Here is a 25,358-nt window from a genome sequence, read left to right as displayed (position 1 = left end):
TTAATGTTTTTTATAAACATCATGTATTATTTGCATTTCAACTAAATTTATGATAATATTATAAAATGATTTTTTTTTCTTGCAGACACAATGTGGGTGTCTAGCGCGGTGAGACGAGGTGTTCACAGGCTGTCAAGCACAAGCAGTCAGTTAACCGCCAGACGGTTGGACAGATTGACCTGTAGCCTCCAGCCTGCAGCTGCACTTGGATGCTCCCGTGTTGTGTCTCATAACAAGGCCACCCTGGCCTCTGCAACATCAAATCAAAACCAGGTAGAGTATGAAATATGTTTATCTTTTATAGAAAAATGGAATGTCTGTCTGAAGTAAGATTTCTAGAAGAAAAGAAACGAATATTATTTTAATTGTGTTTAGCAGTCGTTGCCAAATATTTTATTTGTCATAATGAATTAAGGTTCTGGGGTATTATTAAATTAAATTATTTACAACACCTCTTGATAATTTCATTGAAATTATTATTTTAGAGGATTTTGTTGCGCCAAACTACCACAACTCAGAGGAGCCAGGTGAGACACATGGCCGACCTGCCCACCCACATCAGGGTGGCTCTACCCGCCCTCTCCCCCACCATGGAGATGGGTACCATTGTCAACTGGGAAAAGAAGGTTGGAGATCAGGTCAGCGAGGGAGATCTTTTGTGCGAAATTGAGACAGACAAAGCAACCATGGGCTTTGAGACTCCCGAGGAGGGATACCTCGCTAAGATTTTGTTGGAGGCTGGCGCAAAGGACATCCCTGTCGGCAAATTGTTGTGTATTATTGTTGAGAAAGCAGAAGATGTGGCCAAATTTGCTGACTTTGTTGATGATGGTAAATCTGCATCATCTGCCCCACCTGCTGCGGCTTTAGCACCCAAAGAACCCGCCGCTCCTCCACCACCTCCTCCACCCGCCGCAGCTGCAGCTCCTGCTCCTCCCCCGCCATCTCTAATGGCGCAATCTAAGTCAGGTGATAGACCATTCGCCAGCCCTGCTGCCAAACGTTTGGCCGCCGAGCGTGGTATTGACTTGTTCCAAATTAAATCTGGATCCGGAATGGATGGCATGATTACCTCCAGAGATGTTGAAAATTTTAAGGGTGCACCTGTAGCTTCGCCTGCTGCCGGTTTCCCCGCTGCCATGCCTCTTGGCGGTGGCTTTCCCACCGGTGACCATATGGTGTACACAGACGCCGACACAACTAACATGAGGAAGGTCATTGCCAAGAGATTACAGCAGTCCAAGCATGAAATTCCACATTATTACCTAACTGTTGAATGCAACATGGATAACATTTTAAAATTAAGAGCAGAAATTAATAAAACCTACGAAAAGGAGGGTGTTAAATTATCCGTCAACGACTTTATTATCAAAGCGACAGCGCTGGCCAGCAAACGAGTACCTCAGTGCAACAGTGCCTGGATGGATTCATTTATCAGAGAATATCACACTTGTGACGTATCTGTTGCCGTCGACACTGGCAATGGTCTCATTACACCAATCGTTACCAACGTTGAAAGCCGAGGACTGGCTGAGATCTCTGAGACAGTCAAGGAGTTGGCGGGCCGTGCCAAGGAGGGCAAGTTGCAGCCGCACGAATTCCAGGGCGGCAGTATTACTGTGTCAAATCTGGGCATGTTCGGAATCAATCAGTTTACAGCTATCATCAACCCTCCACAGGCTTGTATTCTTGCCGTCGGCGGTACCGAGAAAAAGGTTGTGGTAGGCAAGGGCGGCGAACCTGTGGTCTCTAGTATGATGCGCGTCACCATGTCGTGCGACCACAGAGTTGTGGATGGGGCTGTGGGTGCTCAGTGGCTGGCTCATTTCAAGAAGTTTATGGAGAATCCCCAAGCAATGCTCTTGTGAAGAGTATCTTATTAGATTAAAAATGATCGATTAACCAATGTTTTTTTTTACACAGATAAGAACTTGTATTTAGAATCATACTGATGAATAATTTAGAAAAAGTCTTATTGTTCGGTGAAGATTCCTAAATACACTTTTTATCGTTATTATTTTGTCAGCTTTTGTTGTTTGCCATCTCTTTACAATGCTTGCACAAACCTTTGGTTTACTTCTCTCAATTAGAATACATTCAGTTCTGTAACAATTTTATGTTCTAAATCATCTTTTATTTATAAGGATAAGCATTGTTTTCTAAAGCTGACAGTAAAACTACAATCTCAAGAGCTTTAATATAATATGTCTCTAAAAATATGTTTCATGAATGAGATATGTATAATTTGAAATTATGAGCAGACCCCTAAAAAATTGATTTACTGCCCTAGTTTCACAAATCGTCGCATCTCATTAATGGATAGTCTCCGTTGTTTCTTAAAGCCATAATTATACAATTGTCATGTGCTTAATAGAAAATTATTGTTTTAAAACCAGTGTAAAGCAAATAAATTGTCCGGTGCAAAACTTTAATAATAAATCAAAATATTTCATATATTAAAGATTCATTGCGAAAAGGTTTTTACTTTATCTATAAATATTCAATATTCTGTAGGAATTATAATCTATTTTTATTTCAATTTATTCTGTTGAAAAATTGTTCTGGAAACTGTTAATAGAAAATAAAATTTTAGAAAACTTTCATAGTATGTAATTAATTGTTTATTTTGTTTTAGATATTTTTAGGGAACATGAATCGAAATGAAATGTGGGACAAATAATTTTTGTCGCCTTGGCTCTATTCATGTATGATGTTTGATGTTAGTCTTCTAGAATTTTTAAGTCTTGACTACTAAAGAGATAATCTTATGTAGAATAATTTAACCTCTAAAAATTTGCAATTTGTTACTATATACAGGACTATTTTAGGACCATAAGACAAACGGCAAATTATCAAAGTGGCTGTGTTAAGTTTATCAATGGTGGATATATTATTACTCTTACATCCGATTTTATGTTCTCTAATAAAGTGATACACGCAGAGGGCTTAAATAACTATTCCCTTCTCTACTTCTTTCCCTCCAACTGGATGAATAAACTGACCATTAAACGAGTTCCGTGTTAGCAAGCTAAATTGACGAATATTTTCCCTGTCAAAATATCAACGTACATATATGCTTCATCCATTAGGTTTACTTGAATATGGAAACCTAGCTGGTTTTGAACTTCATTATAACATTAACGTATTGGCTCCCTGTCATTGGTTTAAGGGATCTTAATGGACGTCAACTGGATATACCACACAACCCTAATTAAAAATTTTATTATAGAATGTCTTTAAGTTAAGACAAAATAAGTTTTGATCGGCCATTCAAGATTTTATAAAAAATACAAAGTTTGTTAGCTAACGGATCGGTTTTTTTTTATCAAACTTTGGTTTCCAATATGAAATCGTATCTATTTTCTTCTCATAAAATCTTATTTCATATGAAAGACGACATTTGTCAGAGGGAAAGTGTTTAGTGTACAATTGACTGTGTTTACACGTATTCATTCCGTCTGCTATATTTACAATTATGTCAACATAGGTTAAATTTTAGAAAGGTTACACAAGTCATATTTTAATTTTAATGCATTTTTTCTCTTACATTATTTAGTTTTGGTTATATTATTTAGTATTTGTTAAAACATCATTATATTTTTAAAAAATTTTTTAGAAACAAAATGTTTCTTTAAAAAATAAGATTATTCAACACAATATGTTAAATATTTCGTTCCATTTAATATTAGTGTTACGCATAAATTAAATTAAGGAGGATTTTTTATTTGTTCATTGAGATCTCGCTAATACTAAATTTGCAAGAGTTCTTCTTTTAGGGAAGCTTCACTTAGCTACCGTGATAGTTTTTGTTATTTAATTTATTGGGAACATTTATTATTTTTACGTTGCCCCTCCCTCTCTCTTCTAATACAGAGTTCAAGGTAACTATGGGCGAAGCCACTTGTTACAACAAAAATATGTTAATTATCTCAATTAATTTCATTATTATGGTTTACATGATGGGAGGGAGAGAACAATTGACTGATAAGTTTAAACATAACTTTACTCACTTAATCTAATTGTCGTTAGATTATTTTTTAGTCTTTTGTCCTAGCAATTCTCTCTTAAAGAAAAAATAATGTAAATATCGTAAATTTTCCACAGTTTCTGACAAGAAGAAACGGTAAGGAATTTACTGTACATACCTGACAAACTAATATAGTAGGAATTTCATAAGAAAACCTCAAGTAATTTCTTCATAATCTAATTTGAAGTAGTAAATACTATTATGTATGTTTTTTTAGCTTATATATTTAATCCTTACTTTTCAGATTTAAACCCTCAAATATGTGTAATTTAGATATGTTATTTTAAAAATTAATTGTAATCTCAGCTCCTATGTCTGGCAGAAGAGATTCAGATTATGAAAGGTACAAACAACTTTTAATGTTTTAAATATGATCAATTGTTTTATTTTCTTGTCCTTTTAAAAGGGCACAAAAGGGCAATGTGTTTTTGTTTTAGTTTACCATTTCTTCTTTTCAAAGGACTACGTTTTTTTAGCTTGATTATCGAGTGAGGGAATTGACAATTGAACTTTCTAACTTGGGAGAAAGAGTATTATATTAACAATTGTTCTATTCATGATTTTTAGTCCTCTCTTATTAAGATTAAATGAATATACATTATACAATCCCCCCCTCCCATAAATCCTTACAATATTTTCTAGCTGCCAAAGTCTTTGTTAATACAAATGAATTGATGGTTAATAAACTTTATTGTCTAATGCCCTGTTATTGCATCATTCCATACACACTACCACATTTTGTATAAATGCAGCGTTGTTACGCTAGGCTAAACTATATTATTGTCACATATTTTAGTGTAAAACTGTGCGAAGATCAGGATCAGGATACTGTGTACAGCTTGGCACAGTCCAGAGCCAACTACACCCATCTAAATAGACAGTCCAGTCTTGGAACAGTAAGTCTACATAGACAACCAAGTGCTCTATCAACTTACTCAGCACTGGGAAAATATCCTCTATCTCATAAGGTAAACTTACCTTCATGTTAGAATTACTTAAAAATTACGTAAATTGTATTCTACAATATTTAAAGCGCATATAAGTTTTAGCTCCATAAGAGTTACGCCTGATTATACCGCCAACCAGTTTTAAAACTTTTTTTCGAGAGTCATAAAAAGATTTTGATTAAGGGAAGGTTAGGCTAAAGTGTTTTCAACGTCGACTAAATATTGTATGTAGATTAATAAATATTAGTTAATGCAAAATTGTATGACCTGCGTAACGTATCAGCGCAAATGGCAAAGTGCCTGTCTGCTTTCAGGGAGAGGTAATGGTTTCGGGTGTGTACCACATTACATAATACTTTCAAAATTGTACCCGTTGATGCTTTGTCTTATGCGTAACTTCAATAGCAAGAGAAGTTGGAACGCCTTGTTTTTTAAACAGGCAAAACTGAATACCTTGGCCTGTTTGGACTTAGGGGCGTTGTCTGTGAAATGTCCCTGAAGCAAATATCCTTTGATGATGAAGCTACATTTAAAATGATTCATGTCTGAAGGCCATTTAACGGTGTATTATAGTCAAGAAAGGGCCTCGCTCCTATTAGGTAGTTTTACAAGATGTTTTATATATTGTCTAATTCAGGGTAGCATAGTACTTCCAAGAACACCTATTCTGGTAGATGCAAATCAGAGCAGGTATATTATACACGCTTCTTGTGAATTTGCAAATTAAGGCCTAATGTACCTCCATTTCTTAGTTATAAGAGGAACTAAACTATTTCTTTTTTCTTTTCGAGATTAATTTGTATAATTTAAAATTATCTGTTAGGATGGCACAGCAAAGTATTGATGAGAGCATATTCCACTGGAAGGCCCTGAATCTGTCCAGGGCCAAGCTGAAGGCGTCTAGCAGGACCTCAGCCCTGCTCTCAGGTTTCGCCATGGTAGCTATGGTGGAGATACAGATTGACGAAAACATACCAGAGGTTAGTTTTACAAAATTTACTTTAGTAGGGTAGTCTTTCGAAGTTTATTTTAATGAAGGTACTTTGAGCATTGATCTTTAACATTTTTTGTATAATAAGACCTTTGAAACTATTCCAAAACACCTAGGTTTTCATTTCGAACTAACGATTGTTGAAATTTATAGGGTTTATTAATTGCCTTCGCCGTGTGTACGGTGTTACTGATCTCTGTGCACATGTTAGCCTTGATGATATCCACTTGCATTCTACCCAATGTTGAGGCAGTGTCCAACCTGCACATGCAGACAACCAACACTGTGAATGAGTCACCGCACACGAAAATGTCGCTGATCATTGAGTTGGCCTGGGGATTTAGCACAGTTATAGGTGAGCATTGAGCATTGTGTTGCATAAGTTCTTAGCATCTTTGGTCTTTATTCGACGGGAGGGTGGGGGGCAGTTAAATAGCTTGAAACCATCCCAAGACTTAAATTTAAAATGTATGTATACTCCGTTAGAAGCATAACTTTGTTAGTTCATCGGTTACCTAGATTTAGAGCTTTAGACGGACAGACAGAAAGACAAGGATCTATTATTATGATAGATGATTAATAGTATTAAATTAATATCAACATTTTATTGATAATTACAGTATACTTTTAAGTTCACAAATCCTTATTTTTAATTTTCTTTTTAAAGGTATTCTTCTGTTTCTGATTGAGATAATGATTCTGTGTTGGGTGAAGTTCTACAAGTTTAATGGTCACACAGTTGCCTGGGTGGCCACAGGACTCCTTCTTCCAATTATTTGCATATTTCTGGCATTTGCTGCTCATTTCTATCTTAAGGTAAGTGAAATTTTCTGAACTAAAATTAGCTAAAATGTTTTTCATTGTGTCCGTCCGTCAATAAAATATTCTCTTAAGCATCAAGCATTTTTTTCTTACAGATTAGCGACTTTAAAAAATACTCTTTGTACCTTTTCTAGATTGTAAGCCATAAATCCGAGGTATATGAGAACAACATGAAGGAGCTGGAACTGTTAAAGGATCAGCTGGACGAGAAACAGGACGTTGACGATCAGGATGATATGGACTCCAGAATGGAGGCGGTCAAAATTGTCTAGCATTACGCCGGGAGAAGGGGGCGGTCGGCCCACCTCGCCCCTCCCTTAATAAAATTACACAATCCAAAAATAGTTCCTAGAATGGATGTTGTTAAGATAGTTTAGCAATAACCATAAAGCTAAAACTTGTAATTTATCTGAATCTTTTTTATATATACCTACTAGAAATGTACATGAGAAGGTAAGCAGAATTTTTTTAAAGTTGAAAATATGCAAATTTACTAGTATCAAAGAAAGTGTCTATGATTGATTTTTAACAAGTTTTTTAAAACTATATAGGTACCTAAAAGTTTATTAAAAGCCAAAATATTTGTTTGTTTCAAAAAAATGAATTTGTGTATAAGGAATATCTCTAAAAAATCTCGTCAGAATTTATTCTGGTTGTGTACATAAGTGCCTTTAAAATAAGTAACATAAAGTATTTAAATCTTTTAGCATTATTTAATATCTATTTGTATATTCTATTTATTATTAATATTTATTCTTCTAGTCATTCATGCTTTATCTTAGTTTAAAATCTTTTAATGAATGCTCTTTAATACCTAATTCTTCCAATTTTAGTAAAGTATATAGTTACCTTATTATGCCTTTTTGTACATTATTCATCTAATATTAAAATCTACTTTTTTGATTTCAACTTTTTTAAAAAATGTGTCAAAACCGCCAAGTTTGTAATTCTGTATGATTTATTCTTAATTTAAAAATATTTTTTATTCAATTTAAATAAACAAGTGTGTTTTTTTAGGTATATCAATTTTATGTAAGTATTGTAATTTTTATATACATTTACAAACTTTTTTTTTACTTTTCCTTAGTTTTTAATATAATCAAATTAATTTTTCTATTCACTAGTATGTAGATATGAAAATTAGAGTTTTGTAAATATAAAAGTGAGCTTTAGAAATAGAGAAAAAGTTGAATAATAAAATAAATTTTCAGATTTGAGTGAATAGATTGTTAAAAATGTCGGTTGAGGAATTAAAGAGCAGGAAAATGATATGATTCATAATTATAAAATGAAAAATTATTGAACCTTATCCAGGAATAAGTTATAGCCAACAAGCAAAATAAATCTAAAAAAATGTTTAAGGGAAAGATAAAAAGGACTACTTTACTACAAGGTTGCTTCCAAAATTACGAAAACGTCAGCTGAAATTTTTCAAATATTTTTTTCAGCGTTGCGGAGCAGGAGCTGGGAGCCGTGGAGCCGCCATATTTTGCTGGGAGCCGGAGCCGTAATTTTCGTTAAAAAACGGCTTCGGCTCCGGACTAGATGAATAAAGAGATTTTTTATAAATTATAATTTGGTAACTCTGTTTTGTCATGTGTTTTAAGTCCATTTTTATCAAAAATTGAACTTTTTAAACCTTCAAAAGTCAAAAATAGAAATATTTTTTTATGGAGAAAAAAATATGTCAAGTTTTTCTTGATTTTAGGTCGGAGCCGGAGCTGGAGCTGGAGCCGTATTTCCAGATACGGCTCCCCGGAGCCGCACCAAAATCAAACGGCTCCGCCACGCTGATTTTTTTGATTTATTTTGTTGTTGGTTACAGCTGCAACGAGATGATTTTATTTGAATATTATTTGTTGTTACCAGGATTGCAGAGCTGGAAAATTTGTTGGAACAGAATAATGTTCAACACAGGCAGAAAATTGAGACCATGTCAAGTCAGGTAAGAACCAAAATATCTCTAAAATGGCTATAACAATTTTTACCTATGGATTTTTTTTATGTATTTTGGGCTGGTTATAATAAGCTTTCAATGTTAAGATTAAGAAATGCCCTTTTTCTTGTAGTATCTATACTAGAGGCTATGCTAACACAGGTGTGTCTTTTCCTTATTTTGCTAGTTTATAAAGAAAATTCTTCATGTTTTTAGGTGGTTGACTCGAACCCATACAGTCGTTTGATGGCGTTGCAGCGTATGGGCATCGTGCAAAACTACGAGAAAATTCGCGACTACACAGTGGCTGTGGTGGGAATTGGTGGTGTGGGCAGTGTCACTGCGGAAATGTTAACAAGGTACCTATTCAACATTTGTATATATTTTTAGACTAAGGATGACAACTTCAATAAGGAACGAAGCTCACAGACATACAATATAGTATCAATAACAGATGAGTTAGACGAACAGATTAAATGAGTTAAAATTTAGATGCCTTTTATTCGTAAGAATCCTTTGCTAATAAAAATAAAGATTAGGTATTGATGAATAATAAAGACAAAATCTTTTGGTTTTTTTGTGTCCTTAACTATATATTCTATATCCCTTAAACATGTATATGGAAAAGGCATAGCCTTCTGTTAGCATCGTTATCGCTTTTCTGCGGATAGTAAAACAAAAACTCAATGCTAGGATCTTTAAAACTGATATAAATTTTGTTATTTTATTACATTTACACAAAAATTGTCTAACTCGATAAGATGTATTTTTCAATAATGCTCAGAATCGGTTATAAGCTAGTGGATAAAAATCGGCTGCGAAGCCAAAATGGAAAAGATGGTAAAAAGGTGGGGACTAGGTGGTCGAGTTGTTTGATAAACATGGACTGGGCTTCATCAATGAAGCAAATTGGAATGTCATTGATATTTAATCATTGCATTGATGTAGAAATAGCACTTTTCACATTCCCTTTTGTAAAAAAATACTTTAAAATATATGTGACCACAAACTTATCTAATTCAGATGTGGTATTGGAAAATTGATTCTGTTTGACTATGACAAGGTGGAGATGGCCAACATGAACAGACTTTTCTTCCAGCCACACCAAGCTGGACTTTCTAAGGTAATTCATGTTTTTTAGTAGAGTGGCTACTCCATAATTTTGTTTATATGTCTTTAAATAATAAATGATGACATACTAGAATGTAAAATTATTCTTTCTATATTAGCAGGGGCCATGTTTTAGCAAATTGATTCCGTTTAAAATTGCTGGAAATTTTGGTATTGTTATGGAGGTTTATTGGCGTAAAACTTTTTTTGTGCTAAAGAGAAGTGGTTGAGAGGGGGGGGGGAGGGAAGTAGTTTGTCGGGAAATTTTCATTTAGAATTGTTTGTCAGAATCCTGGTACCTTGTCCCTGATATAAGCAAAGCATTTATTACATTTGCTTTTTACAGTCATCATTATTTTCTCTCGTCAAAATCATCCCAATGCTAAATGTGGGTTTTTTTTCTGCAGTTAATTTTGAAAATTGACAATTTCAAATAAATCAACAAAATAAGAATTATTTATGATTAACAGAGTTATTCTTATTTTTAGATAGTATTATATTTTATTGTCCCTGTTTTATTACATGGCATTTTGTTTTAAAAAAAACAATAGTAGCTTCGCCATTAGCCTGAGGATTCAATTACCAGGTTTGTTAGGCAATACTTTTCATAGAAAAAAACAAAAAACAAAAGATGTTGTTGAGATCTTTGCTTCAAATAAGAAATCTTTACTTATTTTCTCTATTATGTGTTTAGGTTCTCTTTTTTTTTTAATTAGAAAATACAATTAAAATAGGTTGCAGCTGCGGTTCGAACCCTGGAGAATATTAACCCTGACGTCAAGTTTGAGCAGCACAACTACAACATCACCACCGTCGACAACTTCGACCACTTCATGTCCCGGCTGTCCACTGGCAGTCTCACGGATGGACCTGTCGATCTTGTTCTCAGCTGTGTAGATAATTTTGAGGCAGGTATTTTTAGATTTAAGGATGGAGGAGGATATGACTTAGACGTAACAATGTCACATTAATTTAACTCATCCTTTTCATGTAAGCAACCCTTTTTTTCAATTTAAAAATCGACAGTGGCAACAATGTTGAATTCTAGTGATAAAGCCTTATTTTTTGTTCTATTTAATTTCCTTTTCCATCTTTGGATCATCGAAAAAATCATATGAATTAGCGGGTTTTGGCGTATTTTTAAAGTAGCCATTCTCCTATTTCTAGCCCCTGCGGGGGGCTCTAATTCCGCGGAGGAATCATTAACATTTACCTAGAATAACCCATTAAAAGCTACTATGAAAATACGACGAAACCTGCTACTTCGCTTTCTTTCCATGATCCCTTTTAAAGGGGTACTTTTGTACTTATGTACTTCATATTATTTTTATTTTCTTTCTCGAGGCTAGATATACAACTTTAATCTGTTCATTCTACATGTAAAGAATCTTATATATTAAAAAACTACGTACCCTCACTAATTTTGATTTTCTAAAAGCATCTTCTATCCCCTGCGGTACTCTCTTAGCCCATACTCAACCTCATAAAGCAAAATACTGTTCCCCCAATTAGGTTTTAAAAATGAATGATAACTTGTTGCAGGCACGTATGGCCATCAACAAGGCATGCAACGAGTTGGGACAGACTTGGTTTGAGTCTGGCGTTTCTGAGAATGCTGTTTCTGGACATATCCAATTTCTGAAGTAAGTTTTTTATATATTCCTCGGAGGGGGGGGGGGGGGGTGACGGATGATTAACTATACATCTTACTAGTACCCAAGTTTTTCTTATCTGTTGGCTCAAAAATATGCGTACCTTTTTTACAGTTTGTTTGGTTTGTTCTAATTTAGCAGCGCCCAAACTTGTTAACCAATATTTTGAAACTATTATCATTATTGTTAATGTATAAAATCATTCATTTTCTTTTCCCTTCAGAAGATAAGATCTCTGCTAGTTTAATAACATAATAGGCTCTCGTCTATTTTGGTTTTTTAAAAGTTTAAGTTTACCTAAAAAAGGAATTAAAAAATTAATGTATTAAAACCTTTTTTTTTATTAAATCGTACATATAATCTTTTTCTTAAAGCAAGCCGTATCTGTTATAGGCCTGGAGAAACTGCTTGTTTTGCTTGTGCTCCACCCTTGGTTGTTGCCAGCAATATCGACGAGAAGACCCTAAAGAGGGATGGCGTGTGCGCCGCCAGCCTTCCAACCACAATGGGCATTGTGGCTGGATTTCTCGTCCAGAACACGCTTAAATACCTTCTTAAGTTTGGCCAGGTACAGTTTTGTCCACGTCATATAGTCTTGAATAATTACGACAATTTCCCTCAAAGTGCCCTATGCACTAACAACCCCTCCTTACCAATGAATAGAAATTAAATCAAGGGGAAGGATAGTTTTTGTCAGGTTAATTTATGTTATATTGGGTACTGGGTACAAAAACTACCCTCCTTTTTATAGAGTTTATAAAATGAAGAAACAGTTAACCATATTCAAAGGCGTACGGTTTTATGAAAACTAATCTTGTTATAATTTGTTGTAGGTAACGAGATATCTGGGCTACAACGCTATGCTTGACTTCTTCCCAACAATGAATATGAAACCAAATAGCAGCTGTGATGAATATCACTGTAGGAAAAGACAAGAGGAATACGCCAAGGAATTGGCAGCCAGACCTAAGGTAAAAGAAACTGTTTTTTTTCCCGCTCTTCATGAAAGATTTGTTCTGAATCTTGCACGCAGAGAGAAGGCGCTGAAAATAATCTTATATGTTGCAAGTTAACTGCACTGTAGACAATTTAGTATAACCTAGAAAATACTACTCCTAGACCTAAAGGGATGGAGGGAGGCAGTAAAATAGATAAAAACTATCCCATGACTTTAATTAAGACATTGAGCTAACTATATAAAGCTTTTAAAAGTTTTATTTTGACAATCGACCTATATATCAGACCCCATTTTTCGTCAAACTTAAAAAGAGATTTTATTTGTAGACAAAAATTATTGTTTACTTTTTGTTTTTACGAGATACGGGCGACATTATTTGCGTCGAAATTTTTCGACGATATAATTTTTATAAAGTTAACTTTATTCTAAGAAAGAGGGAAGTCATTTTCTAGTAAATCCCGTAAAGGTGTGTGTTATAAGGCCTAAAAATAGTAGTAGAACGATAAGGTGCTCTATATATTTGTATTCCCTATTGAATAGAACAATAGGGAAATTTTTTTTTTTTTTTTTGATAACCATATCTGGAATATCTTTAAAAAATATGAAATTTCTATCAAACGCTTTGTTTGGCTCAAACTGACAAAAATAAAAAAAAAATATAATTATATTAATAATGTTTTCTATAGGTACAAGGTAAAGGTTAAGAACAATCTATACCATTAAACAAAGGAAGAAGCCATTCTTTACAGGTTGAATTATTCAAGGTGACAAAAATTAGTTTTATGTTTGTGGAATTTCATGTTTGTTTGCTTTGAAGTAGAAGGTTTCAATGTGCATTGTTTCATTTCAATTTCACTACAGCGAACAACTACCTTCTTATATAGATTGTATATCTGAATGTTTTCAAAATTGTCTGTATGTAACTTGTTGTGTTGGTTTGTTTCACTAAGTCATTGTATTAATGATTTGTTAAAGTTTCATTTTAATTTTTCACTGCTCGTACAACCTGTAAAGAATGGCTTCTTCCTTTGTTTAATGGTATAGATTGTTCTTAACCTTTACCTTGTACCTATAGAAAACATTATTATTATAATTATATTTTTTTTAAATTTTGTCAGTTTGAGCCAAACAAAGCGTTTGATAGAAATTTTGTATTTTTTAAAGATATTCCAGGTACGGTTATCAAAAAAAAAAAAAAAAAATTTCCCTATTGTTTAATTTGTTCTATTCAATAGGGAATACCACTATATAGAGCACCTTATCGTTCTACTACTATTTTTAGGCCTTATAACACACACCTTTACGGGATTTACTAGAAAATGACCTCCCTCTTATATGTTTTATCATATGCTTTAGATTATACGATGGAATATTTTTAACACGAATTAATTAAGAAAAGCTTTTATTGTAAAATTTGCGGCAATTTATAGCTGACTCATAATTCGAACGAAATGAAAAAATTATACCCTTGCGTACCAAGATCTGTAAAATGTTTCAACCAATGAGATGTCTCGAATTTACCTTTATTATTCTCTTATTGGCTGATTTAGACAGTATGTCTCTAGGTTGTCTCTATTATCTTGACCTAGACTTGATTTAATTTGCTACTTCTACTTGCAGCGGTGCAGGAAATCGTTGATTAGGCCCTACAATGATTTTGCCAAATTTTCCTATTTTTTTCTAATTAAATGCTATTTTTAAGTCAAACTGTATGTAATAATTATATATATTTAAAGTGTCCAGAAATTTATTTGATCTTTGAGCGAGCATTTTAAAGATAGTTAGATTTTAATTTGACTTTTAATCTTAAACGTAATATGATTTCTAAAAAGGGATTTTAATAATTTAATTATGGCCACCCTGTCGTGCATATGCCGCTGTTCATTTTTTATTTTACCGCAAACAATTGAATTATGAATTATCACTGCCTATTCTTAAATTTTGTTTAAAAATGTTTACATATCTTTTAATTTTTTAATGTAAAGGAAAAATTGTATTTTCAGGCTAATGTTTTTGTTTTCTTACGAAATAAATAAGATTTAACATAACTTGAAATTAAGTTCATCTATAGTTAAATTAAATAAAATGATGTAGTTGTGAAAAATTTTAATTCAAGGTATGTTAACCTAAGAAAAGTCTTATAAATTTTAAAGATAAAACTCTTAAAAGCAAAGTACATAATTGACGAATATATTCTTATTCTCAATTTAACTTTCATTGTCTATCCCTTGTCTCTTTCCTTTATATAATGATTTGTAATGATTCGTAAGTTCGTGCGCTATCTTTTGATTTCGCGCCATTAGTATACACTTTTACCCTCCCCCCCCCCTCTCCGCACTTACTCAGCCGTTTCGCCTTCCAACACATTCTGATAGGACACATAGTACACATAAATGCACTATGGATGTGCATGCATCATAAAGATTTAAATATGCAAAGTTACGATTATTATGTGTGTTAATAGTGTGCTAAAACCCAAACGTGCAATTTTTTGAATTAGGGATTTATAGACATTTAATTTATTCCATGTTGAGTTAAATTGTAATTGTGTGATTACTTTAAGGGCATTATTTTCTAGTTGTGTGCTACTTTTCACCCTCCCCCCCCCAAAAAAAAAAAAAAAAAAACAAGGATGGCTATTTATAATAGTTATTTATCGTCTCGTATTATAGACAGCTTTGCGCGGATATTGAAATGAAAAATTTAATTTTTAACCAGTTTTGTAAGCTCCGAGGGGTTATGATTTTTATTGTAATATTCGTGGAAAATTATCTATAATACGATGCTATACATGATTTTACAATATAGCTGACAACTGATTCTAATATTGTTAATATTTAGGAGGTTGTAGAGGAGATAGTTGAAGAAGAAGTAGTGCACGAAGACAATGAATGGGGTATCAGTCTAGTTGACGAGGATGCAGGCGAGGCTACAACCAGCTCACAGCCCACACAACAGCTGGCTGAAGGCATCACAACAGCTTATGAGCTTCCAAGCACAAGCAACACTGAAGAACAAGATGGTGCTCCTGCTGCGGCTGATGATACTTCTCTAGAAGAATTAATGAAACAAATGAAGAGTATGTAAACATAGAAAAATTCAAAATATAATCAATATGTATTAAGAAATAAAAGATTTTTTTGTAGATTTTTTAAATGGAAATTAAAAGACTATAGTTTCTGTTTACTATTTCAACTTTAAAAATCCAAAATATCTAGGTACTTTCTACGTGAATTGTATATGTTTTTTCCCTTTTAATAAAACTTTTGAACCTTAAAGATTTATGTGAAATTACATTTTTTTATGAAAAAATAATCTGAAATTTACAAGAATTTTAATGTCATGTTTCTACATTGTTAAAATTTATGTTGCATTCCATATTATATACAGTTATTTAGGTATTATTATTATTTTTATATATTTAATTTAAGTTTGGTAAAAAATCATACCTATACATTTTGTTATATTTAAATCAATTTAGTGCATTTGAGCGTGTATTTTATTATTTTGTATATGTTAAAACTCTTTCTAAATTTATGTAATTCAACAAAATAAAAATGCATTGCTGTAATTGTTAACTTTAAAAGATGTTATGTGTTCTATAGAATATTTTCATAGAAATTTAAGTCGTTGTGAACTAAAATAATGTCGTGCAAACAAGTAAAAAACATAATATTATATTATAAAAGAGTTACCACGCCTAACATTCTCTATTGCTACACAAATCTATAAGCAAGTATATAATTTGATAGGAATATTCTAACAAGCCTGTATTTGACTTAATTAGTGCTATTCGTTGCGATTGTTTAACGTAAAAAGTAAAAACAGTTGGTTCTTCTATATTATGAAGTAATTGGATGGTTTGGTTATGTCTGTGTCAAATATTATCTCTCGAACGGCAGGAGTGTTCAGGGAAGAATTGTAAAAGAATTAGATGTCAGGGCTCGGCAGCCGCAGCCACTATCAGTCAAGTGTCCTAAAGAAGCCTCAAAATCAGCCAAGCGGCTTTCTCAGTGACCCATAAAGCTTTAGTCGCAATCGCGCATCTGATAGAATTTAAAAGCAACTCTAAAACACACAATAAAACTTAGACAAATTTGAAATCGCAACATGAAATAACTGGATAAGTTTGAGGAAGAATCGGCCGCTACGTTACATCAAGCCAAAGCCAAAAATTTAAACTTAGCTGCTTGGCTGAAGTTTCGGCTGTCGAGCCCTTTTTGAAACTGATTATAGAATAGTAAAGCTAAAAAAAGAGGTTTGATGAGGACCATAGAATTTTGGAAAAAATCTAGAATAAAAAATAATGTTGACCAAAAATCGGGTATTTTAGATACACTTATTAAATCTTCATAAAAATGTCATTTCTGGAAAGCTTACCTGAACTTCCGTATAGATGTTTAGTTGAGTATCTGGATCACAGAGATAGATTAAATCTCAGACTATGTTCTAATAGGTATTCCTTGAAAACTTTAGGTTCATTCTAACGAGACGAAAAAAACTTTCATAGTGAGTTGCGCCTGTTTATGGACGAGATATTTCACAAGATATGCAACTTAATTCTATTAATTTATTGTCTAATTAGCCCCATTGAGGGGTGGGGGGGGGGGGGGGCATTAGTCTATGTTACTCCTGTAACCAAAGGTTTAATTCGTCCATTGTGCTATCCCTTTAGTTCCCCGAATGAGCACCTATTAAGTAACTTCATTCCTTTGTCTGTTCAGCTTTTCTTGACATTGAGTACCACTTATTGAACCTAAAACAAGGGGATTTAGTGTAAAAGATTTCGATCACGTAGATTTTTCTTGGTTCTTGAATTTGATTTAAGAACATAATTTAAAATAATTTAAATAGCTACTGAAAATCGGTATGTCCGGTCTTTCGTTCTCGCTAACCGCTGAACCCAAATCGTTCTCTTTTACAGTGAAACTTTTGAAGGTCAAGGGTAGTATTATAATTGTTTATTTGGGAGGGCACCTCCAACTTACTAAGAGGAATTGTCCCACCTCAAAAAATTACCTTTCTTCAAATCTGGTATGAAGAGTGGTGGGTCAACATACAACCCCCCCCCCCCCCCTCCTTTCAAATACCCCTAGAGGTTCTAGTGGTGTAGCCACTAGTTCTATACTAAAGCAATTGTCGTTCAAAGTCACAGTATTGTGGGTTTGGTTCAAAACATGTTACTTCCGCCCTCTTCCTTTGCTTTTATTTCTGTGCTTCGATACTTACCAATTTTTTCATCCTGGTTCTTAATTCGTGATCTCAGAGGCTACAACACGACTTTGTATGTTAAGCCTTGATAATGAAATATTTGCGAAAGAATCTATGTAATCCTATATTATATTATGAAGTAGTAAGTTTGTGTCTTCTCGATTAGCTCTTGCTGATTTTGATAATCATAGAGTTGCTGAATTCTATGTTTAATTAATTTTAGGATGTATCGGAATTCACTTTGGTGGGATGAAACATTTGCAACCTGGTCTTTTGATGCTGGCAATGCTTACAAAGCACCAAGCTTTGTAATTAATTCAACAAATAAATTCTGTATCCATATCAGAGATGTTGGGGGATTAATACTTCATCCTAACTTTATTCACAGCTATCCTGACAGAATTGTTGAGTTTAAAGTTAATGTTTCAGACAATTTTGACGCCCTCCGGCTTAACTCTGTAATAAAGTTACACCAACTAAAATGTGGAGGCTTAAGAAAGTTGACAATTTATAGTGATTATAAGAGGGTCAATAATTTAACCATTGAACCGTTATTTTCCAACTGCAAGACTGCCCTGAAAACTTTGGAACTGAGAGGAATAGCAATATCTGGTTTTGAGCCCCTACAATTTTCAAACATACAATCTTTAAGTTTAAGCAACTGTACTGTAGATTCTAATTGTTTTCAGTTTTTGCCACCACAGCTTATTTATCTCAAGTTATGCAACATCAAAGGACTTGACATATCCTTGATAAATGGCACCCCTGAAGTATTCGCAAAGCTGCAACATCTCATTATTTTTGGCTGCAAGCTAGATGTTGCTGGAGTTTTGAAAAAGTGTTGCAGAACCTTAAAATACCTTGAGATTAAACACTGTCAAACCTGGAGGCTCAATCAATTAGAAGGATGTCAGTTCCCAGTGATAAAGTCGGTTGAATTTGAAGGAGGACTTGGAAGAAGTATTATAAAGTTTTTATCCATGACCACCAGAACTCTGGAAAATCTAAAGATTTCTCTGAATTGTCAGGTTAATTTCTACATGCTAGTATCGACAGGGATGCCAAAACTGAGATGTTTAAGCCTATATCTGAAGAAAATGGCCACCAACCTGAGCCAGTTTTTGCTGAATTGTCCTTCACTTGATACTTTAAAACTGGAGTTTGATAAACTTTTCTTTGCTATCTTTACTCCTTCAAGATTTATTCCATCTAGTTGCCCAACAAATTATAATGCCTACAATTATGTCCTTCAGTACTTGTTGTATCCAGTCAAGAACAAACTAAGGAATCTGAAGATTAAAAATAACTTTCGCTGTCAAGATCTGTATATCAGCCTTTACCCTCTTTGGGCTCACCATCTACCTATTATAGAACATTTGGAAACAGCTTCTATTGAATTTAATGATGAGTTGCTGCAGATAACAGGGAATTTCTTTTCTGGTATGTTTGACAATCAGTACAAGGTTAGTTTATTAAATTGACAACTTTTTATGGTTGAAATACTGATTGACATAAGTTGAAAAATGCAGCGCTCATGTTTCACTAAAATGGATAGAATGTAGGAAATAAAATTAGCAAGAAGTTTTAGTATGGGAGGGAAGCGAGACACTGTAGAACTTGCTTTTTATGTATAAAATTTAGGCAAAGGTTTTAGTGACGTCCGTCTGACTGATAGTAAATAATAGGTAATTTAGAAAATTTGCTCTGTCTCGTTTGTTTATAAGCTGATTTTAAAAACATTCTTTGTAATTCTGTTTTCTGTAGGTATACATAGCTATTGTGTTTTATGAAATAAGTTGTTAGCTTATGCTTATTTTGCAACATATTTAAATATTTCTTTTAACTTTTATAATGATTTAAACCAATTTTATTTTGCAGATAGTGAAAGAAAACAAGCACGTTTACAAATTCGTCAAAGTTTACAATCTTCAAACTGAACAAGTGAAACACGACAGTGGTGCCGTTGGAAGTCAAAGATTTATTTTCTACTGATACAGAGAGAAGGAAACATTTAATGATAGTGCACCATGGACATTTGTAGGTGAAGAAGCAAGGGCTAAAGATGACAAAATAAACATTGAGAATGGAAACAAGGATGAAGATAAAGCATGTGATGTGAAAAATCCAGATTATTTAAACTTATGTTTTATCTTGATTCATATAATATAATATTCTTTTTTTATTTCTCGTGTAGTTACATGTATAGGTACAACTTTTTATAAAAAGTAAACTTTTCTACAATATAATTTTTTTATATTATTATTATTGACATGTAAATATAAAACAAGCGCGAAAAAGATTTACTTCCACTTGCGGCTTATTTGATTCAGCAATTTTTGAGAAAAAACAGCCAACGTATAATTCATTTGCATGCTGAAATTTTTTGGAACTTTAGTAGTGAACGATACATTTTCTTTTCGACCTTTAAAATTTTTTTTACATTTTTCTAGAATTGTACAATGACTGCACTATATATTTCCTTTTAAGGACATGATAAAAAAGGTATCGTGTCAATATTTATCGGATTGGCAATGTATCACCAATAACCATCATCTATTTTTAGTAACGAAGCTACTCTAAAATATGAGATGTCTGTCCGATAGAAACAGAACAGGGGAAACGTGATTTTTACAGCTTCTGTTCAAGAATGACAGCTGAAACTTCTTGTCAACATTCCCTTCATTATGGATCATATTATAGTATAAAACATCCATGGCGGTCAGACTGCCTTAAGCAGCTTTATTTGATTTTATCCTCTGTGACTGTTATATATCACTTTAAAAGAATATGGCTATCTATTGATCATATAATTCCAAGAATAAGGTATATACAAAAAGTGAAATAAATATAAAATAATATTTGGAGGGCAGAAAAAAAATATCTTTACTACGATGTGTTGCCCCCCTAAAATCACAAATCCGTCATAAATATTTTTTGTTGGTTACAGGTGTATAAAATGTTTTGACAACAAGATTTATTTAGGACGAGATGAGATAAAAATGTCCTACTTGGAAGGCCTTCCTGAGCTTCCCTATAGAGAAATTCTTCAGCATCTTAGTCTAAGGGACAGGCTAAACCTGAGATTATGTTCTAGAAGGTTAATATTTTTCACTTTATTATGATAAAAAGTAGGCTTAAAAATTAAATAGCCTAAAACTATCCAGTGACCTATGGAAAGCTTTCATGAAAAAAAGATAACTCGAATCAGTTTAGTAGATATTGAAATCTTCTGCCACAGACAAAAAAACTTACTACTTTATACAAAACTAGCGGCTACGCCCCCTAGAAGCCTCTAGGGGCACTTAAGGTAGGAGGGAGAAAAATCGACCTCATCTAATTTTAAATTTTAGTTTAAAAAGAGTAAAACAAATATTGTTTTTTTTTGGTGGGGGGGGGGGGGGTGAAGACACCCTTCCCTAAAATAGTTTAAAACCTTCCCAGGATCATAAGAAGCTTGACTGTAAAGGAGAACAATATCGGTTTAGCGGTTAGCGAGATCCTTCGGGACAGACAAAAAACGCTTACTACTTTATATATAACTAGCGGCTACGCCCCCTAGAAGCCTCTAGGGGTACTAAGGTAGGATAAGGAAAAGTCGACCTCATCCCATTTTAAATTTGAGTTTCAAAAGAGTAAAAAAATATATTTTTTTTTTGTGGGGGGGGAGGGGGGTGAAGACACCTTCCTCAAAAATAGTTTAAAACCTTCCCAGGACCTATAAGAAGCTTTGCTGTAAAGGAGAACAATATCGGTTCAGCGGCTAGCGAGATCCTTCTGGACAGACAAAAAACGTTTATTACTTTATATAATAGGATAGGATGATATTCAACAAACTTTTTCTTTGAAAGTCCCCTTTTATTGTTGTTCTAATATAAAAGCAAATAAATAATTCGATTTATTTTTTTTCGGTCCTTTCCAACGATTTTATTAGAATTTAACCTTTATAAAGTAACTGTTCCATTAAGGTTGTATGAAAATGTAACAGGCTGGGATTCCCATTTTTCTGTGTGGACATTCAATGTAACTGATGGCGTACCGAATTTTGTCATTAGGTCTAAGAAAAAGTTCAGCATATCTGTTAAAAATATTACAAGTGAGAACCTACTTTCAATCACTAAACTGTTACGTAAATATGGTGATAGAATAGTTAAATTAAAATTTGAAATAGGATCTAAATATCCCAACAGCTTTGAAGTAAAGTTTTTCAAACAGTTGCACAAGATAGCACCATCATGGAGGAACTTAAGAGAAATTACTCTTGGAAAATTGTTATGGGAAAACTGCCAGTTTCAAGTAATGTTTAGAGGCTGCCAGTCTGTACTGACAAAACTAAGTCTGACCACTTATGTTTTTTCTTCTAGCGAATATCAGTATTTCCATTTATCCAATCTTAAGTCCTTGTCATTGAGTTTTTGTCAAGTTGACAGTAGCATTCTTGTACCATTAGCTACAAATCTCAAGCATCTGCACCTTTCCTTCATGAGAAAGTTTGATCTGACAGCTCTGGAAGAGACATCAACAACATTTCACTCATTAAAAAGTCTTAAATTGAAAAACTGTGGAATCAATATTGCAAAATTCCTTTCCAAATGCTGTGATTCATTAGAGGAGCTTGAAATTATTGGTAGAACAGTGTACTGTGATGGATCGCCTCCGAAATTGACAAGACTAGCAAAACTAACAATCGTATGTAGCAACCTTAATATTGCCCAACTTCTGGCCAAGTGCTGTCATTCCTTGCAACATTTGAAGATAGCTCAATACAAATGGCTGCGGATTGAAAATCTAAAAGGTTGCAAATTTCTGGATTTGAAGAGTTTAGAAATTATGAACGGTTCTGGCACAAACATTGTAAAGTTTATATCTCAGACAAGTGAGACTCTGGAAAGTCTGGAGTTAGTTACTCTCACCAGCCAAATTGATTTCTCTATGTTCAAGAGAATTAAAATGAGAAAATTGCGAAGAGTTAAAATTAGTTTTGGAATAAAGCTAGTGAAAAATGTAGAAACATTTTTGAACAACTGTCCGCGTATCTATTCTTTGAGCATAGTCTTTGGCTATTTTTCTCTATTTTTTGATATTATGTGCCTGAAATATAAGAATGGCCCACAACAACAACAGATTTTGATCCACCAACCAGCAAGCTACTTCAGCCTAAACCTGCAATCTATGTTGGCTGCAACTCAAGCAACACTTCGTCATTTAAACATCATAAACAGATGTTTTGCAGAAAATCTGACCACTAATTTAAAAAATCTAGGCAGGAATTAAAGGATTGATTAATCGATGACATTTCAAGTAAAATAATTACCTGTGTCTTCGCCGTGGATCTTTGAACAGAGATTAATGGGATAAGACTATGGCCGATGGATTGATATACATTTTCATTGACGATACACAAAATTACCCCATCTGTAGATTAAAATTAATTGTTGAAACGTTTGGACACTCTACAATCCAACCAATCAAAATTTATTAAAAGTCCCCAACAAATAAGAAAAATTAATTTTAAAACTTTGGGTACTAGTGTAATAAACAGCCCAATGTCCCCTCCCTCCCTGGTCTTTAAATAAAACTATTCTTTGTTTTTTTCTGTTCTAAAATTTTCCTTGTTTCATTTTCATGTATCTTGTTGTTTCGTCCATTTTTCATGTACATTCTTCTTTTTATTACATTGGTCCTTTCTATTACCTGGGTCTAAATTTTGGCATGTAAAAGGGAAGGGGGGTGCACAATTTCATCTGAACTTAAATCGTGAGCAAAATGATCTAAATATTAAGCAAGAATTTTGAAACTTGGTACATAAGCCTAGTCCAAAGCCTAGTACTACATCTATTTTGCAAAAAAATCAAGAATTTTTTATTTTTACGTTAAGTTAGGTAAGAAAAACCCTGAGGAAATGGTTTTTTTAGGCCTTTTCTGGTCTATTTTGATGTAGAAACTTACCTACTTTTCATTGTTTGTTTTTTCTTAGTGGGTTTTTTCCTTTTTCACCATGGTTTTTTCAAGTTTCACCATGGTTTAATATGAAAAAAAAACTTTGAAATGTTAGGCCATGACTTTACATCATCAAATGTTTTGTAGAGTTCAAACTGCTGTGACACAAAAGTAAAGTTTTTCAATAAAAAATATTAATTTAGAAAAGGGGATGGTAACTTGTAATATTATTAACATTTTTATTAGCGTACTTTGTAATTTACAGCATTTTATTTTGTTTTGGCGTGTTCTTTTATTTGAACTTTTGAACTCAACAAAACATTTGATGAAATTTCGTCAAATAATATTTCAAAGTATTTTCCATATAAAACCATAATGAAACTTGATTTTTTAAAATCGATATAGTGATATCACACAGAACCGTAGTATATTCACACAAAAAAACATTTAGAATCACTGCTGGAAGGTGCTTAGAATCACTTGCTCTTGTTTGTGGATAGTTCCCTTTAAAATAAAATTTTTTGTATTTATTCCATTTAGCTGTATTATGCTTATGTACCAAGTTTCAAAATTCTATCTTAATATTTAGACTATTTTGCTCACGGTTTAAGTTCATATGTCATTGTTCACATCCCCCCCCCCCCCCCCCTCCCTTTTATCGTTCATTGTCCTACCCCTAATGATCCCTGTTTTTACCGACACACTCTTTTGTTTTATCCTTTAACTTTCAATGTAGTTGATCGCAGTGACACAAATGTACCCAGCCTATCCCTGCCAGTTATGAGTTATTTAGATGGAGTAACTTTACAATCTGGTGGAATTATTCCCAGCTGGATTAAGGAACAGCTGGATGGAATTTTTGGTGGGTCTGCTCAGGTTGGTCTTCACATTTATCTTTTAGATTAATGGGTAAGAGATGATCATTTAATGATCAGTGCGTTCATCTAGTGGGAGGGGAGGAGATGGGTTAAAGGCTAGGGAGGGTCGTTTTTTAGCCAGCTTAAAGTTTCGCTTTATCAGATTACATAATTTCAGCTGGTGTAAGATCCAAGTGACAATAAGTCTATATCCGTATGATGTACTTTTAATTACAGGTTATTACAAATGAAGTCGGGACGTATAAACTTGGGCGAGTGTACAACATGCAAAGTTGTGAAATGGAGAGTACATTTTCACACAGCACGAAATTGGAAATTTTGAACACTTCTGCGGACAGCACTCAAGATTTGGACATTTTTGTCAGTGATGAGTTTTATCCAGAGGAAAGACCTAGGAAAAAAATGAAGATACGTTAAAGACATTCTTGAAACAAATTGTTAAGAATATTTAAGATGTTTAACTGAGTATGAAAGCAAATAATGGAACAATGTTTTTTTTATTCTATTAGGTATATTCACTAGGTATTATTTACACCATTTATAAGAAGATGTTTATTCTACTCCAATTTAAAATTTAAAAGACTTAAATTCTCTATCTTACAAATTTTCGACTTTCTAGTTAGTACTATCTAGGTAACCTTTTTTATGTTTTGCCTATGATGAAAATTCTGCAATTATATTCGGTTTATATTGCTTATTTTGGATTTATAGAAGCTGCCATTTTTTGTATTTAGAGGGGGGGGGGTTGACACATTTGCGTAAACCTGGCTTTATCGTTGGACTGAGAGGATAGGTTATTAAAGATAAAATCATTCTTATATGATGAATTTCCCCCAGATTTAAGATTTTTTGGATAGGCCTCCAGGTTCCAGAGCTCCAGGCCTCCAGG

At 33.4% G+C, this 25,358-nt stretch overlaps 4 protein-coding genes across 8 annotated transcripts; all 4 read left to right on the top strand.

Moving 5' to 3' along the window:
* Nucleotides 1–76: 76 nt before the first annotated feature.
* On the top strand, nt 77–2,601 carry muc (dihydrolipoamide S-acetyltransferase muc). Its single transcript, XM_080158035.1, has 2 exons — nt 77–273; nt 486–2,601. The coding sequence occupies exons 1-2, from the start codon at nt 91–93 to the stop codon at nt 1,866–1,868; spliced, it is 1,566 nt and encodes a 521-aa protein (XP_080014161.1). The 5' UTR covers nt 77–90; the 3' UTR covers nt 1,869–2,601.
* A 969-nt stretch (nt 2,602–3,570) lies between these two features.
* Nucleotides 3,571–7,999, top strand: Orai (calcium release-activated calcium channel protein orai). 5 transcript variants are annotated; one of them, XR_013878922.1, is made up of 8 exons: nt 3,571–4,370; nt 4,824–4,995; nt 5,612–5,664; nt 5,798–5,954; nt 6,119–6,320; nt 6,633–6,781; nt 6,922–7,240; nt 7,728–7,999. XR_013878922.1 is itself a non-coding variant. In XM_080158059.1 (7 exons), exons 1-7 carry the CDS (start codon nt 4,339–4,341, stop codon nt 7,057–7,059), a joined length of 903 nt encoding a protein of 300 aa, XP_080014185.1. In that variant the 5' UTR covers nt 3,571–4,338; the 3' UTR covers nt 7,060–7,524. The 5 variants fall into 5 exon arrangements, 1 of the variants encoding a protein (XP_080014185.1); XR_013878920.1 differs by having other exon boundaries at nt 7,621–7,999; XR_013878921.1 differs by having other exon boundaries at nt 7,550–7,999.
* Nucleotides 7,992–16,014, top strand: Uba5 (Ubiquitin-like activating enzyme 5). The gene is made up of 9 exons (XM_080158057.1): nt 7,992–8,050; nt 8,659–8,732; nt 8,940–9,082; nt 9,747–9,846; nt 10,568–10,741; nt 11,376–11,476; nt 11,879–12,053; nt 12,319–12,456; nt 15,285–16,014. Exons 1-9 carry the CDS (start codon nt 8,023–8,025, stop codon nt 15,528–15,530), a joined length of 1,179 nt encoding a protein of 392 aa, XP_080014183.1. The 5' UTR covers nt 7,992–8,022; the 3' UTR covers nt 15,531–16,014.
* A 123-nt stretch (nt 16,015–16,137) lies between these two features.
* Nucleotides 16,138–25,307, top strand: LOC145317126 (uncharacterized). The gene is made up of 7 exons (XM_080158034.1): nt 16,138–16,899; nt 17,878–19,117; nt 19,533–20,156; nt 20,637–20,751; nt 21,620–22,914; nt 24,328–24,467; nt 24,686–25,307. Exons 4-7 carry the CDS (start codon nt 20,654–20,656, stop codon nt 24,884–24,886), a joined length of 1,734 nt encoding a protein of 577 aa, XP_080014160.1. The 5' UTR covers nt 16,138–16,899; nt 17,878–19,117; nt 19,533–20,156; nt 20,637–20,653; the 3' UTR covers nt 24,887–25,307.
* Nucleotides 25,308–25,358: the final 51 nt, after the last annotated feature.

The sequence above is a fragment of the Acartia tonsa genome, chromosome 4, assembly GCF_053477335.1.
Source record: "Acartia tonsa isolate MP-2025a chromosome 4, ASM5347733v1, whole genome shotgun sequence".
Lineage (NCBI taxonomy): Eukaryota > Metazoa > Arthropoda > Copepoda > Calanoida > Acartiidae > Acartia > Acartia tonsa.
This window is presented reverse-complemented; position numbering and strand designations above follow the sequence as displayed.